This window comes from Scardinius erythrophthalmus (assembly GCF_964197995.2).
Source record: "Scardinius erythrophthalmus genome assembly, chromosome: 23".
Classification (NCBI taxonomy): Eukaryota; Metazoa; Chordata; class Actinopteri; order Cypriniformes; family Leuciscidae; genus Scardinius; species Scardinius erythrophthalmus.
Window position 1 is genome coordinate 8,853,512 of NC_138243.1, and position 21,529 is coordinate 8,875,040.

Sequence of the window (21,529 nt, forward strand, 5' to 3'; positions counted from 1 at the left end):
TCAAGCCATCCTAGGTGTATATGACTTTCTTCTTTCAGCCAAACACAATCAGTTATATTAAATAATATCCTGGCTTTTCCAAGCTTTATAATGGAAGTGAATAGTGGGAGAGTTTTTGAAGCCCAAAAAGCGCATCCATCATAAAAGTAATCCATACGACTCCAGGGGGTTAATAAAGGCCTTCTGAAGCGAAGCAATGGTTTTTTGTAAGAAAAATATCCATATTTAAAACTTTATAAACGATAATCATTGGCTCCCGGCAGTGGTCGTACGCGTGTTCACGAGAGAGTTCCGGCGGAAGAGTGGAAGACCTCTGATCGGAAGCCAGTGATTATAGTTTACAAAGTTTTAAACATGGATATTTTTCTTCAACCCATCGCTTTACTTCAGAAGGCATTTATTAACCCCCAGGAGGCCAGGATATTATTTAAATTAACTCCGATTTCTGCTGAAAGAAGAAGGATGGCTTTGAGGGTGAGTAAATCATAATGGAATAATTCTCATTTTTGGGTGAACTATTCCTTTAAGTTTTGTTCAGTTATTTATAATCAATTTCCGTGATTTCCGATTCCATGAACTGTGATTGGTCGATTTACACGTCAGTTAGGCAGTCTATTTCTGTCTAAAGGTCCTTGCACACCGAGTCATATGTGTTTTTCCGTATGCTTGTAAGCTTTTTCCGATTTGTCATCATTCGGTAGCTCTGAATTGTCAAAACACCTCTCAAAATGCTTGCTACGGATGTGAAAAACGCAGAAAATCGAAACCCGATCCGAATTTCTTTATGACGGACCAAAGTTTCGGAGGCAGATTGTAAACGTGATTGACACAACTTGAGGTCGTATTTATTTTTTAACGTGTGAAAAGTTTGGACGAGAATTTCGGACTCAGTGAAACAGGAAAACTAATTCAAACACGGGCAGCATTGTAATGAGGTCAATAAAAAAGACAACGGACAAAGCTAACGGCGCTAACAGGGCTCAAATGCCTCAGTGTGCAAGGTCCTTAAAGGGATAGTTCACCCAAAAATGAAAATTCTGTCATTAATCACTCACCCTCATGTCGTTCCAAACCCGTAAGACCTTCGTTCATCTTCGCAACACAAATGAAGATATTTTTTATGAAATCTGAGAGCTTTCAGTTTGGAACGACATGAGGGTGAGTAATTAATGACAGAATTTCATTTTTGGGTGAACTAACCATTTAAGTGGGAGGTACTAGGCTAGAATAGGCTGCAAAGTCGACCAGACCTTATGCCATTTAGTCAAAATTCTGTCCGCTTGAGAAAGTAAACATTGTCCCATAGCATAGCAAAACAGACGCACCTCTCGTGGAATATGGCCATGGTACCAGCCGTGGCTCCTCATGTCACTGCTACTGAGTTTGAGTTCCTCCTCCAGCTCCTTCCTGAGCTTCTCCGGGGGCGACTCCAGCAGGTACTTCTCCTTGGAGAACTGCGAAAAACACACAAAACCAGCACATAAGTCACACTGACCTACATCATCAACACACAAACATGTAATAAAGCAAACTATTGATCATTGAGAATAAAAACAAAACTTTCTTAAACAAGAATTGTAAGGTTTATTGCCTCACTTATCAAACTGACATATCAATCCATATGAGAGATTAAAAAGTAATTTGAGTCACATAGAGCCTCATTGCACATATTTCTTCTTTATAATTTATGTAACATCTAACCCCACTGCTAGAAAACAAATAAAAGCATACAAATACACACCGCAGGATGAGGCTTCATTGTCTCGCCCCGAAGAACAATACTGTCCCAAGTGTGTCTGTTTAGACAGCGGAGAAATAAAGCGCAATCTATGTGTGTGACAGTTCAAGGCGGAGGTCTCGACCCTCCGCGACACAGGAAAACTAATTCAAACACGGGCAGCATTGTAATGAGGTCAATAAAAAAGACAACGGACAAAGCTAACGGCGCTAACAGGGCTCAAATGCCTCCGCAAGGCTGTGAATATGGAAGATGTGGGATCAATTTTGTCACAATCACTCTAATGGTCTCTTCCTCCCTCGATCAGAGGTAAACTGATTAAACATCTGCTTCCTTTCCCTCTTCGACCGTCTTTTACACACGGGAACAGGAAAAGATGCTAGATTTCAGCAATCCCACTGTCATTTAAGCAGTTGTGTGTGCATGTGTGTGTAAAGTGTATAAAGATAGTGAGGCAAGGTCAAGTGTAGGGACTTATTGCTTTTGTCTCTGCCTCCAGGGGCCAAATCTTCCACCTGGGTCCAACCAGAGCTCTGTGTAATCTCATACAGGCGTCTGTAATTGTCTTTTGCAGCTTGAAGATGGCCACAAGGTACGATATTCTGTCTCATATATTCTTGATTTAGGTCCAAGGGGAAAACCCAGTGTGCAAGTGATAACAGGGCTGATATGAGGAGTTCATATTGTCTTATGAGAGGTGCCTTTCACAGGAGACCCTTTTCCAATTTTCAGAAATTCTTTCCTCCAACTTTATTAGTGTTTATTCAAGGAATGAGCTCAGTTGTTTACATACAGTTTTGCACATATTGTGTTTCTGAGAAAATATTTAGGTGAGACAAGATGAGACAAGGCAAGAAAGAAAGAGATGAGCTGAGAAAAGCAGCAAGGCAAAACAAGATACAAAAGAAGAGATGAATCGAGACAAGAAATGAAGAGATGAGACAAGATGAGAAGAGACAAGAGAAAAGACTACGAACTGAGGTGAGATAAGACAAGAGCGAGACAAAACAAGGCAAGGAAATAATACATAAGTAGAGGTGAATCGAGAAAAGAGACGAGACAAGAGAGACGAGATGAGACGAGACGAAGTGAGGTGAGGTGAGACAAGAGCGAGACAAAACAAGGCAAGAAAATAATACATAAGTAGAGGTGAATCGAGAACAGAGACGAGACAAGAGAGAAAAGATGAGAAAAGATGAGATGAGACGAAGCGAGGTGAGGTGAAAACAAGGCAAGATACAAAAAGATGAGGTAAATCGAGACAAGAAAGGAGAAATGAGACAAGACGAGAAGAGACTAGATCAGAAAAGACAAGACGAGAAGAAGTGAGGTGAGATGAGACAAGAGCAAGACAAAACAAGGCAAGACAAAATATGAAAAGGTGACATGAGACTAACAGAAGGAAAAGGGATAAAAGAAGAAATAAGATGAGATTAGGCAAGAAAAAGAAGAGGAGAGGTGAGGGGAGACAAGATGAGAAGAGAGCAAGCAAGGCAAAGGAAAGACACAAAGCAAGGAAATAAATAAAAAGAGGAGGTGAGATGAGATGATGAGAGAAGAGCCAAGATGAGACAAGGCAAGAACGAAAGAAGAGGTGAGACAAGATGAGAAGATATGAGAAAAGAGAAAAGACAAGAGAAGACAAAGTGAGGTAAAAGCAAGACAAAACAAGGTAAGGCAATATGCAAAAAGAAGACGTGATATGAGCAAGATGAGATGAGAAAAGCAGAGACTAGATGAGAAAAGACAAGGCAAGATGGAAAAGAAAGAGATGAACCAAGACAAGAAGAGATGAGACAAGATGAAAAGAGAATGAACTAGATGAGCAAAGACAAGACAAAGTGAGGTATGATGAGACAAGAGCGAGACAAAACAAGGCAAGATACGATAGAAGACAGCAAGCAAGGCAGGACATAAAAAGAAGAGGTGAGATGAGATGATGAGAGGATAAGAGATGAGCTGAGATGAGACAAGGCAATGCGAGATGGCCTAAGGAGAGATGAACAAAGGTGAGGTGAGAGGAGACGAGAAGATTAGGCCAAGACTATTATGGCAAGATGAGAAATGAAAGAAAGTTGTGGTGAGATGAGACCAAAGAAGAGATGAGACAAGATAAGAAGAGATGACACCTGGCAAAACAAGAAAAAAGGTGTGAGAAGATGTGAGGTGAGGTGAGATGAGACAATATGACGAAGCAAGAGAAAGAAAAAGCAAGGCATTGTGACAAACGAAAAGAAGAGATGAGACAAAATGAGATCAGAAGAGAAAGGAGACAGGAGTTCTGAAGAACCTTTAGCATGCAGGTATTGTCGTTTCTGCAAAGATTCACTCATTAAAGAGCCTGAAGGGAGATTGAATGAGATCAAGCTGATTTCTGCTTTCAAACACTGATGTCTGAAGACTCCAGAGAGACACCTGCGCTGTTTCACGTCCCCTTGCCCCACTTAGAGCTGCTCCTGGAGGGCCAAAATGTCTTTCTCACTGCCCTCTTTCTTCCACAGAGAAAGCACTTCTGGCAGTCTAATGAAGCGCATGCTGGGGGAAATGACCTGACCACATGCACACACACACACATGCACAATGTAACCTCTACAGAGGCACAGGGACAGAAAGAAATTCAAGATACAGAGGAGATAGAAAGAGAGATAGAAAGGGGGTTGAAGGGCCGATGCTGATCACCCCCCCAACACTGAAGCTCTGGTCGTCATGGAAACCTCCTATTGTGTGAGTCGGCCCTATGCCTTCATGTGTATCCTGCACCACACACACACACCTCAATGATTTTACAAAGTAAGAGGGCAATGCATTGTGGAAAACCAAAATAATTATACTTCCTGGAACAAAACTGACGGTAAATTTTTTGGGATATCAAATCTACACTTCCCAGCAGTCCAGTCCAGTAAATGTGTTGTGTTGGGGGATACCTGGATGTCAGTCGTTTAAATATGCTTTTCCACATTTTCCAATGGACAAATAAACCAGAAAACATGGGTTGTAGGCCAACATGGTCCAGATTCATTCAATCATGAATCATTTCTCATAGAAGTAGATACAGAAGTATTAGAAATGACGACTGAAGGTATCAAATGCACACTTTCATGTCTAACCCTGGGTAGTTTCGGAGAGACTGCTTTGTCTGTTTAGGATTGATTATTTATTTTTTTACAAAGTACTAATGTTGCCAACTTAATGCACAATAATGCACGCTGCTCATTTTATTTAATAGGCATATAAGCCATGTTTGCAAAGAGGGAAATGTGGAGACTGGACCTCCTGAAACTTTAATTGAATACCTCTGACCTAAAATCTCAAGATAGCATGATATATCGAGCGAACTGTACTTCAATCCTTCATAAATAAATCTGGCATCTACAATGGGAGGTCAGTGATGCTCCCTCTTTAGAAACAATATCTTTATTACAATGCACCATGAATTCTTATGCTTGGAAACCTTTTAGGCAAGGTTGACATCAGAGCCTCAGGGGTTCTGGATCACTGTCTGCTCTGTTATTTTGAGTAAAACCGAACAGCAAACAGAGATTTTAGTTGATTTGTGAATTTGGCCTCCTTTTCCATCTTATGGAACACATTTGACTGAAAATCTTTGGGTAAATTCATGCACAAACTCCAACTCACTCAGAAGTGTTTATCTTCAGACCCCCATGACTTGTCATGAATAACATCCAGCCATGATTCATCACCAATTTCACTCAGCACCCCCATCCTCTTCTTCCACCAATCAAAGCGTTCTATCTAACCAGACCCCCACCCACCTAATTCTATTTCCACCAATCAGAAGAACCTTTGCAATCGCTTAGATCGTGTGTGATTGAGTGCAGCTGCCCCTCTGGGTGAAAGGAACGCCATAGACGCAAAAAAACCATTAGGCTGACACGAACCACAGATATAGCAGATAAAGATTCACAGGTCAGCGCCTGCCATTGAGTCTGCTCTCTGGGGTAGAGCTAATCCAGTCGGCCCAGCTGAGCAATGACCCAATGCTTTGAGAGATAACAGGACAGCTGGTGTTAAAATCACCTGCCACACTGACGTGGAATATGATTTAGATCATAAAATACTCTATGGAAATGCACAAATGTAGATGTGAATGCAAGCAAGTTGTTCCTTTGTACATAATATGCATTCGTATAGTAACTGTGGTGGTAACACACCTCCGTACTCAAGGGGGGCGATAGAGGTACCTTCAAATGTGGAATTACTATTTAGGTAGCTAGCTACAAACATGACGACAGTTCACCCAAAAATGGGCGAGGTCATGGTGAGGTGGAAATTTAGCAGTAAAAAAGTAAATTGTTTATTGTAGTGATAGAAGAGGTTTATGCTTAATAATAGCCTTAATGCCTTCTGTGGCCAATAAATGTCCATATTTTTGGTTCAATGAAATTCATCAAAATTATTTTCAAAGTTTTAATGTTTAAAGACATTTTGTGTTGGGCCGCTATTTGAAGTTCAATGTAAAGTCTTGGTATTTGAGCACAATCACATGTCTATGTAGTAGGTTTCAAGACTTTGAAAGTATATCTGGGTAATCTGACAATGTTATTATAACACATTTTCTTCTTCTATTTTACTTTGATGTGTTTTGAGCCTTGTCCCTCTCTTTAGACACAATCAAACACACATAGTCCTGCGACCTTTCCCTCCAGTTGATCCAGGGGTCCCGATTTTAAGACGTTGTCCATCTGCTGCCCATGCAGTGTCGTTGTCCCTTTATCCCACCTTAAGCCTTCTTAATGCCCCTATCATACCCTTATCTCCCAGAAAACCATTTTTGCATTATCCCTTCATCTATCCTTGCTGTCTTACACCAGCCAAATCTCCACCAAATCCCCATTTCTGTCATCGCTGGCCAACATCCCAACACATTAGATCTTAAAACGATTTCTGTTTCTTAGATTTTCTCTCTCTGTCTGTCTATCTCTCTTTCAAACACACCCACCCACACACTCTCTGGTGTTTAACAAGCACATATGCAGGTCAAATGAGGTACTAGATCTCATACGACTCTATTAACAACAAAACTAAGCGGATGTTGTGCATATTTTAGAGATGTAAATAGATAACCATGTTCCATATCCACATGCTTTAAATATTTCTGATCTCAGATCAGCTCCTTTTGTTCCTTTGTACAATTAAGAGGACCTTAATTATAATACAAGAGGCTAAAAGTTCATATCACACTGATTTCTTAAAGAATAGGTCAACCAAGAATGAAAATTCTGTCATTAACTGAATGGTTTTATATAAATGACTATGCACAAGTAGTATGGACTGCTTTTTAAGTACATTTATGGTGCTTTTTTGTCCTTTTTGAAGCTTGACAGTCTAAAACACCATCTATTTTGACTCTAAGGACAAGAGAAAGCTGCTCGTTCTGGAGGAAAGACAATTATATATTTTGAATGACATTAGGGTGAATAAACCTTGGAAGAATTTTCTACTTTTCAATTTATGAAACCTTTAAATTCAACCAAAATAATCTAAATCTTTTCCAAATTCACTATATAACTTTGAATTCAGCCAGTCTCAGAGAAGCTAAAGAAATAAAGAGTATGTGAAGTTAAGACAGTTCTTATCTCCATATTTCGACTATCTGAGTCAATGTCCTGAAGCTCCTTGAAGAAACACAGGGTTAGTGGTCAGACTACATGGGCAGTGAATCTGGAACATTTTATTAAATCAGTATGCATGGAATGATGCGCTCTGGACCGTGAATGGATTTGGAAGCTCAGTGTGATATCAGACCCCCTAAAACAAAACAGAATTCTGATCTAAGGCTAGTTGACAAGTTTTGATGTGCGTTAAGCAATGTTTTTTTCCCTATATAAGATTCCACTCAAGCTTTTCACAGTGCGCTTAACACTGGGTTACGATCTTTTTAAACCCCAGGCTGAGGCCAAGACAAATGCGTTAACTGGAATAAGGATACCATATTATGTTTAAAACAGCCAGAACAGACTTCACAGAGGAACAAGCCATTATTACATCAGGTCATGTTGAGTCAGTTTGTTGTGAGCTGTATTCGTCCAATCAATGTTATTGACCTCCTGAATATGTACATTGTGACATTTAAACCTCTTGTATAATCTCAGCCGTCTTTCCAGCTTGAATCAAACCTCAATCTCTCTAGCCTCCCCCCTTCGCTCCTGTTTCTCTCCTGTTCTGTCTTTGCACTTGTTTTTCCCTCTTGTGCTTTGCAGACAAATTTAGGTGTAATGACTCTTGACTGTGAAGTTTGTGGTCTTGAAGCAGACTGTATGGCTGCCATCTGCTTCACAAGGAGGTCTACTCAAACTCTTAAGATCAACATGAAATAACAAATTACTGTAGCGGGGTATTTACATGGTACTCCAAGGTACTACAAAGTTTTTTTTTTAAAGGTATTACTGTGGAACATGTCCGGAAATGTAATTACTCAGAAGTTGCTCTTTCATAACTTTAGAGAAACATGGTAGTTTTTATTGGCAATACACACAATAGGGAGGCACATACAGTACATACCCTTGCATTGCACTTTAAAGAGTTAGTAGCAGGAGTTTTTAAGAGTGCAACACCACCGCAGAGCAGGAATTAGGTCATCTCAAAGCCGCCCTGCAGTGCCTGTTATTGGCAACCCTCTCGACCCATTAAAAATGAAGGAGCTCTTTAGCATTTTGATACAGTCAGTCCCACGTCAAAACACAAACACACACACACAGACGCTCCTGTCAAACACGATCAGCCAGCTGCATGCCATGGGGGGCATTTTGTTTTGCTGTGCTCACCCAAGGGTCACACAGAGAGTACAGGGTGTCTGCATGTGTGTGAAAGGGGAGACGTGTCATGTGCCAAGACTGTGATCTCAAACACCTGGTCGTGCCGTTGTCATGGAAATGCTGCTTGGTCCCCTCTGATGGGATGTCTCAAGGGCAGTGCGATGTGTCTTGGGGAAATGAGGGGGAAATTTTGGGTGGACATATGCGGACAACACCCCATCAGCCAGCTGTTCTGTCCACAACATGAGTTCTCTGCACATGTCAAGCCACTGGTCTGCTGTTCTGGTGTGTTGCTGGGAATTCTGGGTGTGCTAACATACATTCCAGTTCAAGCATTTCTGTTAACCAAAGTCCCTTTTAGGCAAGAGACTATTTCAGTCATGCAAGTACAGCTCCTGTCTCTCTGAATGGGGAAGCATCAAATTTTCGAAAGCTGTTCACCCAGCTGACGATTACATTTTTATTGTGGCAAACAGGGCGGGGCCGAGAGCCATGGGAACGGAGCGAAGCCGGTGGTGCGAATGCTAATGAGCGTCTCCTGCGCGCCACACCGGTCTCCAAACTCACTGAGGAGCTCTGGAAAGGTAAAAAGAGGAGTGACGACAATGCAAGACGAGAGATGACCAAGCCTGGGACATTTATGTTGGTGATTTTATTATGTTTATATGTTGTAGTCATCTGTGAGGGGCTTTACATTAAGATTAATACTTTAGGTTGAATGTTTGAGCCTCCTTCTTCCCTGAGCCTTTAACTTTGCTACATTCATATTTGAAATCCCCAGTACAATCTGACAACAACTGTCTCAGAATTTTTGTTTCAAACTAAATTGTGCATGTCTTGAGCTCCCGTTTGCGTGCAAGTGTACCAGTGTGTCCAAGGTCTAGTTCTTGTTTTGTCAAAGAGTGTCCACGATGTGCACATAACATAACGGAAATAAGTTAATAAAGGGCAGTCTTACACAAGAATGGTCAAAAGTGGAGCCTAAGAAATAAAAATAATAATAAATCGTGACAAAAAAATGCATTTTTCAGGCTGGACCAGCCAATGCGCATGTACAGTCCTAAACATGCATCTCAGAACACTGACTGTTTCTAAGAACACTTTTGAGCTTCTAAAGGGGATCTCACACCGGACGAGAAGCGCAGCGTCGCGTCTAGGACAACTCAAGCACTTTCTCAGTTTATAGCCAGCAATATTGTTATGTTTAAGGACATTATGAAATTAAGATAATGTCTGGACTATGTTATGATTGTACTGTACAATTAAATACAATCGTTGCTAAGTCTGCAGTCTGAACACTTTACCTCAGAGCGTCCGTTAACTGAATGAGGAGTTGTAAATGAATGTAAAACCAAATGTATATTGCAGCACAGGGTGAAGTCAGTATATACATTAACGACGATTTGAGACAAATATAATGTAAATTTAATATAAAACTATGTAAATGGCGCGGCAGGATTTTGAACAAGGTCCTGAGCCGTTGCTGGGCGGCGTGGACAGACGCCGAATGGCGCCGCTGGTGTGTGTACACATATAGAGAATAATTAGTTCGAATTTTAAAGACGTGGTGTGCGCTTCTCGTCCGGTGTGCAATCCCCTTAACGGCAGCTGCAGTGACGCGATGACTTTACCAATTGGCGATTACCTCTTTTACTTAGAAGACGGGACGTCTTCCGCCATATTGTGCGTTGCACTTTCTCCCATTCATAGTAATACGAGTGCACCGTCATTGTATATCTAAAGTCTTTGCTATAAACCCTGTGTGTTTCCTGTGTTCTATCAGGCCTCAGGGTTCGAATGATTTCCTATGCATAGGTAATGATTATTCCAAATGAGATTGATAATTACGCATCAATTATGAATTAGCTTCCACGCCTCTAATTCAACTCAAGAATGCTGGGAATTACTGGAATTTGCTGGATAATGGAGTGTCCCTGCATATGATTGCCTGTCTAAGAGTGGATTCGCTCGTTATATCCTTTCCTGTCAGTGTGTGTGGAGGTGTATCCACTGGCGTATGGGATGTGTGTCTCTCCACTTGGGCCCCCTCATGACATTATGAGTCAATTATATCTGGCAAAATTAGCCATATCTAGACCATTTGGACACATCTAAACTGTGAATATATACAGTGTGTTTACATAGATGCAGAGAGGCGACATGAGTGTATTTACACAGATTCACATTCACAGGAAAAACTGCTGTAGCTATTTTCATGTATGACGATCCATTTATACTGTTTCACAAGTTCGCCTGCCCATCCAGTCTAAATATTTAATGGTAAACGAACTTGGCTTGCTGTCCTTGATAGAGGCTGAAAACCAAGGCTCGGCTCGAGCTCCGAGCTCAACCCCCCAATAGCGTTATTACGTATCGGGAGAATGAGAGAAATAGAGGTGGAGATGGAGAGGTGGAGGGATGCAGGAAAAGGTGAAGATGGAGAGGTGGAGGAATGCAGGAAAAGGTTAAGATGGAGAGGTGGAGGGATGCAGGAAGAATTGTCGCTGGGACGGCGCATTGACTGCTGCTTATATATGCATGTAATGATGAATGACAGGACTGAACCTACTGCTCCTCCCGAACCTACATTTGGAACTTCATTTATAAAGATGAAATGTGATAATATTTATTTTGAAAGCCCTAAAAACAATTCTCTCCCAATTTTTCACAAACCCCTTAAAATCAATTCTAGTTTCAAAAATTCTAAATAAGATAAGTGATAAACTAAAACTGTATAGGCATGTAAAAAGCAACATAATGATAAAATTAATACAAAGATTACGCTGCCTGAAATGACAACTGTCTCCATTGTTAATACTATTTAACCCTGATAAAAACGCTCATGCTTGACATCATAACTTTAGGCAAGGCCACATCTCATGGTTTGTGGTTGGGCCCATAAAATTGTGTACTGCTGGTTCATAATGCAGCTCTGTGACACACGGGCCTGTTACATTGACAGGCGCAGGAGAAACATCCTGATTACCCGTTTCCCTCCGGGCTCACACACGAGAGAGAGAGAGAGAGAGAGAGAGAGAGAGAGAGAGAGAGAGAGAGAGAGAGAGAGAGAGAGAGAGAGAGAGAGAGAGAGAGAGAGAGAGAGAGAGAGAGAGAGAGAGAGAGAGAGAGAGAGAGAGAGAGAGAGAGAGAGAGAGAGAGAGAGAGAGAGGACAGGCAGCAAGAGAAAACTGGCCATATGGGGTCTACGGGTGGTTTGGTCCCTATGTGTTAGGGGAGCAGCTCAAAGCAAGTGTGTTTCTGAGGGTTTTGGGCATATGGTGTCATAGAGGGGGGCAAGTACCACAGGAAAACACACATGACTTATCTTTCATCACGGGTTTGGAAATCGCACATCTCTGCAGATAAATGCCTCGACATTCGCGGCATCCGTATTAGCCAAATAGCATCTCAGCGCCGTGATTTAGTGAGTGCAAAAAGCTGAAATCATAGCAACAGCGGGAGCCTCATTCAAGATTTGAATTTCCATAAAAAGTAGCAAAAACCACAATGTTCAGAGAAAACATAATGATTGTGGTGGTCAACTTCAAGTGCTGAAACTGTTGTAATTTCACTGTTTGCGCGTTAATGTGTATGCGAACACATAATAGCTCTGCTTTAATTCCTAGTGCCTAGCTGTCTACATAGACAGCATTTTATCTGTCTAAATCCATGTTTTGGCTTTCCTTCAATAAAATGTCAAAACAGCAGTTTTCTCTCTGGTGACGTATACTGGACTTCTCCAATCATTTAGTCCACTTAAACCCCGTATCATTCTTCCAAATGACTGCAAATTCACATTCAGATCTGCCTCGAACCAATCGATAGAACCAAGCCCACCCTTGACTGTTTTAATTTGATAATCCTTTATAGACAAATGAATGTCAGGGTACAAAAGGAAGGCTCAATCGCTACTTAAAAGTAAAATTTTAAGGCAACATTCTTTGCTAATACGGAAATCCCAGAAAAACTACAGTGCCAAATAATATGATGGTGGACTAGCTGAGTGAGCAACTTTTCATTATTGTAAACTGAATGAAAGCATTATTGAGCAAGTTAAACATAAAAAAAATGCTAATATTTTTACCCAATATGTGTTTGTTCTATATTTTTGATTATTAGAACACCACATTGTTAGCTTAGCAACATGTGCTAACCCAAATCAATAGTGTCAAGCCACAACTGAGCAGATTCTGTTAAAATCACCTCAATCTCTTGCTGAGAATGAATGACTTCCAAAGGCAAAATAACAACATACAACCCTTTCGAAAAAAATTACTGTTGAATAAATTGACTCACACAAGCGTTAATATTCATGAACTGTCACAATGAGCCATTGCAATCTGGAGACACCTCTGCTTTCTGTTTTTCTAAGAGAACAACCAATTAGGAGCCAATTTACAGGCTGTGAGGGGTCAAAAGGTCAAGGCATTTATGGATTGTGGGGTCTAAGGAAACATCAATATAATCCCATCAAATACCGTTACGAATCCAACATCTCTGTCTATGAAAAGTAGCAGCATTTGTATGTGTGAGCATTAGACTAGTGTAAAAGTGTGAGGCCATGGGCTGTTTTATGTTCAAATAAACCGCACATCCCACAACGCCGCACTGGGCTCGGCCCCAGAGGAGAAAACTGCAGCAGGGGTGAGTTGGCAAAGGAATATAAAGACACATCCAATTGATTAATCAATAAATGTCAGCCGTAGATTAATTACACAGCCTGGAAGGCATACCAGCTGAAATTATGAAGACACCAAATTCAATAAAAGACTTTGGGCAGCACTTCTGGGTAGCATCAGTTAGACAATAAAAGTAAAAGGGCTATGAACACGGATCTACTCATCTGATTGGCAACAGACTCAAAATTAATCTGACGTGCTAAACTCAACCCTGTTGAGTTCATCTCATGGGCTGCTTCCGGATTCACATGAGCGGAACGCTGTGCCATCTCAAAGTGAAAGGGCGGTTTGAAAGGTCAATACAAGTGAATTTATGAGTGTAACCTTACAGGCATCTTCCATCACATCCACCATCCATCTCTCAGACCTTCGGAGTGAGAGGTAGAGGGAGAAAAAGATGAGAGAAGTGGCGGAAAAAGCTCAGACAGCCTTTAGGATGCACATGTCAAGCACTGGCAGTGTTTGTGCTTTGAGGAAATGTTAACGGATCATTCTCTGACCTTTGCTGATGTGTGTGTGTGTGTGTGTGTGTGTGTGTGTGTGTGTGTGTGTGTGTGTGTGTGTGTGTGTGTGTGTGTGTGTGTGTGTGTGTGTGTGTGTAACTATGCAATCAAAAAATCGTGCCATTCTTATATTCTGCTCAAATCCAATTTTCTTGTGAGGTAGCTCACATTAGCTTTTAAATGTGGCCCATATCAAACATTAGTCTGGACATGCAACACTTTCCTACCTGGCACACAAAACACTGATGTAACCTCTCTGGTTCTACTCGCCCCACTCCAAGCGGGATTCAAACAGGCATCGGGATTCTGCGGGATTCGCAGACTCTAGTGTCAGTCGCTAGCTTGCCTCTTGAGGCCAAGGGAGTGAGGTTTACCCGCACAGCTCTTTACTAGCTGGCCTCCGTTACACTCGCCCCCATAAACCTCACTCCCATCCGGGTCACGGCACCAATACAACCCCTCCCGTTATACTTGCCTCGCTCCGAGCGGGATTTGGCGTTTCCGGCATGGGAGGTGGGTGCGCTAACATGGAGCCTAAAAACCATGGCTTCTAGCATCAGTCGCATGCGCGCCTCTTTACTAGCTGGCCTCAGTTACACTGACACATCCATTCATTTTGAGGGTAAGGGGACAAAAAAAAGGATCAAATTCAGTTGCTGAGCTAAAATTCTAATGCCACAGATAAGGGTCTGAATATTTAAGAAAATGTAATGTTTTACATTTTAAGTAGGGCTGTCAAAAGATTAATCGCGATTAATCGCATCCAAAATAAAAGTTTGTTTTTACATAATACATGTGTGTGTACGGTGTATAATTATTTTCTATATATAAATACACACACATGCATGTATATATTTAAGAAATATTTGCATGTATATACTGTGTATATATATTTATATTACATATTTAGATTATATATAAATATTTTATATAGAAATAACACATTTTCTTAAATATATATATGCATGTGTGTGTATTTATATATAGAAAATAATTATACTCCGTACACAGACATAAATTATGTAAACACAAACTTTTATTTTGGATGCGATTAATCGCGATTAATCGTTTGACAGCCCTAATTTTAAGCAAATTTTTTTTAACGCATCTGGTCATAACAAAATATTAAAAAAATTTAGGGTCTGAATACTTTCATAAGGCATTATATACATTATATTAACATTAGTGGCGCCATAAGTGGCAACATAAGGAAAACTATAAGGGAAAAACTGCCAGTGTGTGAGTTTTATTGATTAAAAAAATAAATGGAAATTATGTTCAGGTGGAGTACTCCTCTAAATGTCAAATTGCACGAATTACAACCGAACTTTTCACAATGATGACACACTGCAATGCAAGTGGCCCAGATTAGAACTGAAAATGTCAAATGTCATTGATTTCTGTTGTTCACACTATCATCCAAACTCTAGGATAATTGGGCCACCTTAAACTGTGTGATCGTAGCTTGTGTGTAAGAGTGTGCCTCAGCACATCTTTTTCAGTGATGACTATCAAGTGAGTAACGACGTGATGCATACACATGCTCATCACTTTCTCTGATCAATACACACACATCAGCCTTCAGAAGGACATCATTGATGTGTCAAAACTGTCCCTACACACACATTATACAAACTCCTATATAAATAGTGATGACCTATTGATGTGCTGACATATCTGATCATTACATTCATTAGAAAAAGAAAAGGGATGTGTGAATGCAAGCTTAATTTCACACACTGAATGTTAATAAATCCAACACAAATACAAATTTTAATCTCAGCACTGCCAAAAGGGATGCTAGAGCTAGCATTGTCATAAATTGTCTGTTTCTGTGTTCAGTTTTCTCTTTAGATTAACTAATTTGTGGACTTTGTGGACTTAGCGGATTACCCAAATAACTCATTTAGTTCCACAGCATTGAAAACTGAAGGTAAATACCCTAAATACTGAGGTTTGTTACAAGCCGAAGTAATGCAAAAAAACACACTTTAAAGCACCATTCACACTAACAGCAACTTTTAGCATTGAAACAATTAAATGTCAATTAGAGTTTCTAAGAAAGAGCATCAACAACCACTGGACAACACACTAAACATTGGCTAAGCATTCGCATATCCATTTGTATACTTGCGTAGAGTATGTTTCAGGTCTAGAGAGAGAAAGAGCATGAGAAAAGGCGAGGTCTGTTTTTATTCCTTGTCACATAAGCACATGTAAATGTAGCCGCTATGGCTTAGGTTATGAAGTGTTTACTGAATGTTAAAATCCATTGCGTATTGAACATACAGACATTCAGTGTGGTCAGGAAGCCCTGGGCAAGTAGTCGTATCGTCCCAGTAGGGATGCACATACACACACATTGACAAGAAGATCTGCCTCGTAATGCCGGCTGGCAGGTCACAGAGAGATATCACTGTCATACACACACACACACACAGACACACACTCCTTCCCTTCTGTCACCTGCCCCTGACAGCACCCAGAATGCGTTTGATGTCGTTTCAACATCATATCTGGTGTTTGCACTGAACGAAAGGATATCGCAACATGCTTCCTTGCATTTCTGCCTCTTTCTCTCTATCTCACCTCAGTGAGACACTCTCTCTGTATATCTCATCGCATTGTTGAGCCTGCAGCAGTCAGCCCTTGAGCTACGCTACGATTGGCTGGAGATGATGTCATCTCTTCCGGAGAGCGCCGCAGCAGAGCGTGCCATTGGCTGGCAGCGTAAACGGTGGCGGAGTGCTGAGATCTCACTTTCATTCATGTGCAGCTGGGGAGGGGCATTTGTTGGCGGGTGGCCCGTGACCTCACAGCTAAGGTTGCATTGTAGCGGTACACTGTTAAACTGTCCCAGCATAATGATACTTCAGACATACACTAGAATGAAGTGCTAATGGGAGTTTATAATGGGAAAGTGTGGAGCCCAGGGCTTTGTTCATGCAGCTCAGGTGTGCACAAACCCACGCGCACACACGTCTGCACCAGCAGGCTTAACGGTGTTCACACATTCATTACACACACATTTACACGCAGCCACACGATGACTGGAGCAACCTAATCAGTGCGTCTCTGATGGGGGTTGGGATACGGGGGTGGGGTTGTCCTGGAGCGTGAGGCTGTCACCATGGCGACACTGCAGATGATGCACTCCTCCTGGAGTTGGGGGAGCTGAGTAAAGATGGAGAGTGCTGGGGAGCTCCCTTACACAGATAAACACACACCAGACTGCTTGCGTGTGTGTTTGGTGCCACTTAGTTAACCCAACTGGACATACACTAACCCTTCTCAACATGTGCGAAACCGTACTTCACACACTAGGTATTAGCCAGCAATATCCCTCTGTGATGTCAATGTCTCTCTTCTCTCGCTCTCGTTCTCCACCCTGTACATGATGTCATTGTTTTTCTGTAGTTGCTGCAGAGACATATGAACGTGATTCTTTCCAGGATCTTCCAGATCGCAGAGGAGAAATCCACTCTTCTGGACGCTCAAAAACGTGCAGTTCTCTTCCTCATAATGCTTCTCATAGAGGACCTGCACCAATATGTGCCAGTGAATATAACTAGAGTCCCTGCCTGGGTTCAATTTAACATACAATGCAAAACTGAAGATTACATGCTCTACACAAGTCTATAACTAATCCAATCCAGACAACACAACAGTCTAAAGAAGCTTAAAAGATTTCAATTTAGTTATCACCACACTTTGACATGGTGCCGCTGAAATGGAATTGAATTAATTTACAGCAATTAACTGTCTAATCTTTCCTTCTCATCAATTTGTCATTTAGGGTGATTTGGTTGCTGTGTGGTGGGTGGTATCACTTCAATCTCAGATAATAAAATGCATTTTTATGATTGTTCTGTTGTACTGTGTTACCAAGCATGGCACAATCCTCTGCTGTTGACGGTAATTCACAGAAGTGTCTCATCTAAAGTGATGGGTGCTATGGTAATGCAATGATGCATACAGGGGCAGGTTGGAGTCCTGATGGAGCGACTATGAGTCCAACAAGTCGCTAATACTCAAATGTCACAGAGATAGGACATGCAAGGTCCCTGCTTGAACTGGTCAAACACATGCTCAAACACAGAAAGATAAACAAGCCCGGTTTCATGCATGCCTGACACAAAATGTCCATGATTTTTCAAATACAATATCAACAGCGTGAATGGATATAACATCAGCTCACACAAAACTATAAATACCAAGGGTTATTTGCACTAAACACTACTCACTGATAAGCCATGATGCCAAGTCACGTACTGGACATATTTTCAACACTAGATAAGGCCATTTACAGAACACCATTTTAGAATAACAAGGCAAAAAAAAAAAAAAGAAGAAGTTCAAAAGGACAAGCTATGTCTTAAACTTCCTTCACTGATCAAGTGTATTCTACATGCATGACTGATTCTACCTGTCTCTGACCCCACTGATAGCCTTGAAGTGGTTCCTTGTTTTGTGACCAAAACAAGTAATGACAAGGCCCCCTTAATGAAGTTTAAAAGAGAGAGCATATTTCTTGTGATGTCTCCTGAAGATCCCTCTCATATACATGCATTATCATGCATTCATCCTTTTATCAGTGAACTGGAAAGGGGCATGCGGCTGTCCATTGACCCTAAAGTCAAACCAGGATTAAGGTCAAGTGGACATACAAAAGAGACCTGACTCCAGCCTACACCACTTCCCAACCCACTTTCCTTTGGTCCCACCTGCTCAACAGATCCTTTGATGGACTGAAACTTTAGGACATCTCTTTCATGATACTGGCTTTTCTTTCACTTCAGAGGAAATGAATTCCTGGTGGTGTTGATAATCCACTGTCACTAAAGCATCTGATTGTGGATGCCTAAGACAGAGACACTACTTGTTCAGTGCTAACAACCAATTGCACTGACCTATTGGATTTGCAATGTGATTGTCTTGGATATTAAAGCAGTGGAGAGGATGAGTCGAGGAAGGGATAGAAGAGAGACATGGTGAAACCTGCACAGAGATGAGCTGAAAGGGTCTCTTCGGCTCTTTGTGATCTCAACGCTCTCTTAAAGGGACGGAAGCATTAAAGACTTCTGATGGCTAGCCATGAAAAAAACTCCCTCTGATCTCTGTTCAGATAATAGAATAAACATATCTCATTAATTCCACTTCCATTCCACTAACACGTAAATAAAAAATAAATAAAAAAACAAGCACAAAACCAGCTCATAGTTTCTTAGATATAGTGCACTTATAGGACTCAACATGGATTTCTTTGCCAACAATTTTCTGTGTATTTAATCATATTTCAAGATAAAGGAGAATATAGTCTTTGCTTAAGCAATCAAATGTCACATCAAATAAACCAGTGTTTCCCAACCCTTGTCCTGGAGTACCACAACCCTGCACAATTTGAATGTTTCCCTGATTAAACACACCTGGTTCAACTCATCAGCTCATTGGTAGAGACTCCAAGACCTGAAATGGGTGTTTCAGATAAGAGAGACATAAAAATGTGTACTGTTGGGGCTAAACCAGAACCAGGGCTAAAAGCCATTGCTTTAAACCATCCATATCACTAACCTATCAAATTTTGAGGATCACCAGAGGCTAGTTCACATCACATCACAATACATTACTGGATAGTTAAAGTTATATTTATAAGTTAAAGTTAGAGTTAAAATTATAAAGTTGATAGGATTTGTTGGATCTATTTGATAATCTTGTTGGTGAGAGGTGTCCAACCCACATTAAACACAGATGAACCAGCCAATCAAGGTCTTCAGGATTTTTAGAAACTTACAGATAAGTGTGTTGGAGCAAGTATGTAGGAAGGTTTTTAGAATGGTTGAATTGTTGGCATTTGTTGGGGCAGTGTGATTCACAAACACATCCAACTTTTGCACAGATGGCCTGTGACTAATTTAGCATTTTTGACAACTTCAGCATCTTAATTTGTGTGATAAGCAAAGCAGAACAAACATCATTAGTCTGAGAAGCATACACAATATGAATGAAGACTAATCCAGTCTCTGAGGGACTTCTAGTTCAGCCACATTATCAAAGGGATGAGAAGAAATTGGTACAGAAATAGTTTGGGGGGAGGTATATAAAAATCCTGGCACTCCAAATCCGCGTGGCGTTCATTAGGAGAGAAAACAGCCCTGCGTAATTAGGTTATCCTCACATTCAGTAACAGGGAGATTTACTCTTGAACTTTTCTGTTTAACAGCTGCTAAGCCGCCGCAGCCCTGGGGAAGAGACAGCGGCACCAGAGAGGATTTGGAGAGGATAGAAAGGAAAACATAAGAAAAAGACAAGAAAGAAAGAAAGAAAGAGGGGAGAGGGACAGTCATACCCCTGAATATTTGAATATTAAATTATTGTTTTTTTTTGTAATGGCTGGAAGTGAGAGAGGTTGAGGGGGAATATGCAACTGAATCACGCACCAGATTAGAGCAACAACCCACCAAAGCAGACAATTACACTAGACTTAATGTGTCTGGAATCTGTGTTAATGGTAACGGGGTATTCGTTTCAGACCCCCAGTGTGAATGTGGTTCCCGACCCCTGGGGTTGAAACTGGCATCACCACATATGCAAGTGGGGTCGCAGGCGAAAGGACGGTCGAGCTGCCAGCCGGCAGAGAATAGGGGGATTAAGATGAAACAATCAAAGTGCAACTGCAAGAGACAGATGGGGGATTTAGGGTTGATGCTGTCCCTGATAAACACGCAGTACCCTAGCCCAATTTAAATCAAGACTGCACCATCTTTACTGGTAATGAGGTTGATGCAGGGACACATCTGAGATCACTGGGAGAACTGCACACTAAATCTCTGGGTCCAAACTGGGACTCAAACCCAAGTCTAAGGATAAGGCAAGACATTTTTGGACAAACTGCAAGCAAAGTCTTATGGCTCGTTTAGAATTAAGTTTAGAAATATAAGGATAGGGCTTGAGTTACTTGGGGCCAAACTATCCAAAATATCTACCTATACCACTACCCTGACAATTCCATAAACTGTAAAGCAAAAACAAAGAAACTCTCCACTGTCTGTTTTTCTGCATGTGAAAATCAACTCAGAATGATTATTATCAATCTACAGCTGAGACACCACCATCTCCTCCTGGTGCGCTCTGAGCTCAGGTGGCCAATGAGATGAACATATACATCATTTCAGACAGTCTATGGACCTCTTTGGCCCCTACATGGATTTGAGTATTTTCATTTTGTTCTTAGTAAATGCCAAATTGTCATAACTGTGAGGTGTGCTTATACTGTGTGTATATGGCTTGCTCTACGCTTGTGCTGTATACATACTAGCAAAGAGTTTTTCCTGTACAATGTTGAAAACTGTAAAAAACAAAAACAAATCTGATTATACTGAAAGTATAACATTTATATAGAACATTGTGGTAAGGGTTAAGTAACTGTACCCTTAGGGCTAGAATGTGGAATCTGTAAATTGTCTATAACTTATGCTAAAATGCACTGTAAACATGTTGTTTTTAGGGACATATTTTTACCATCTGCACCTAGCTGTGCATTTATAGTAAGACAGTGTCACTGGCACTCTGGAGTGCAAAACACTATAATTTCATCACCTTAAACGCCCTCTGTTTAGCTTTAAAAGCAACAGGAAAAACAAACAGAGAGGGTGAGAAAAGTAAATGAGGCAAACAAGTACTGTCCTTCTTTTTATAGTGCTTAGTGCACCACCCAAACTCAGAGCCAAAATTGTACTGTTGTTATCCAGTCCAAGTTGGCTGAAATAGAGGACAATTAGACGACACCCATTCCCCTTTCCCAGCCTTTCCACTGAAATTCTATGTTGTTCTGAG

At 41.0% G+C, this 21,529-nt stretch overlaps 1 protein-coding gene across 4 annotated transcripts in view; it reads right to left on the reverse strand.

Moving 5' to 3' along the window:
• sh2d3ca (SH2 domain containing 3Ca) overlaps positions 1 to 21,529 on the reverse strand; it is a 51,549-nt gene that overhangs the window by 13,986 nt on the left and 16,034 nt on the right. For all 4 annotated transcript variants that reach the window (XM_081355212.1, XM_081355211.1, XM_081355210.1 and 1 more), the window contains one exon: positions 1,326 to 1,454. In XM_081355212.1, coding sequence (XP_081211338.1) covers positions 1,326 to 1,454 — 129 coding nt within the window. The remainder of the gene's footprint in view (positions 1 to 1,325; positions 1,455 to 21,529) is intronic.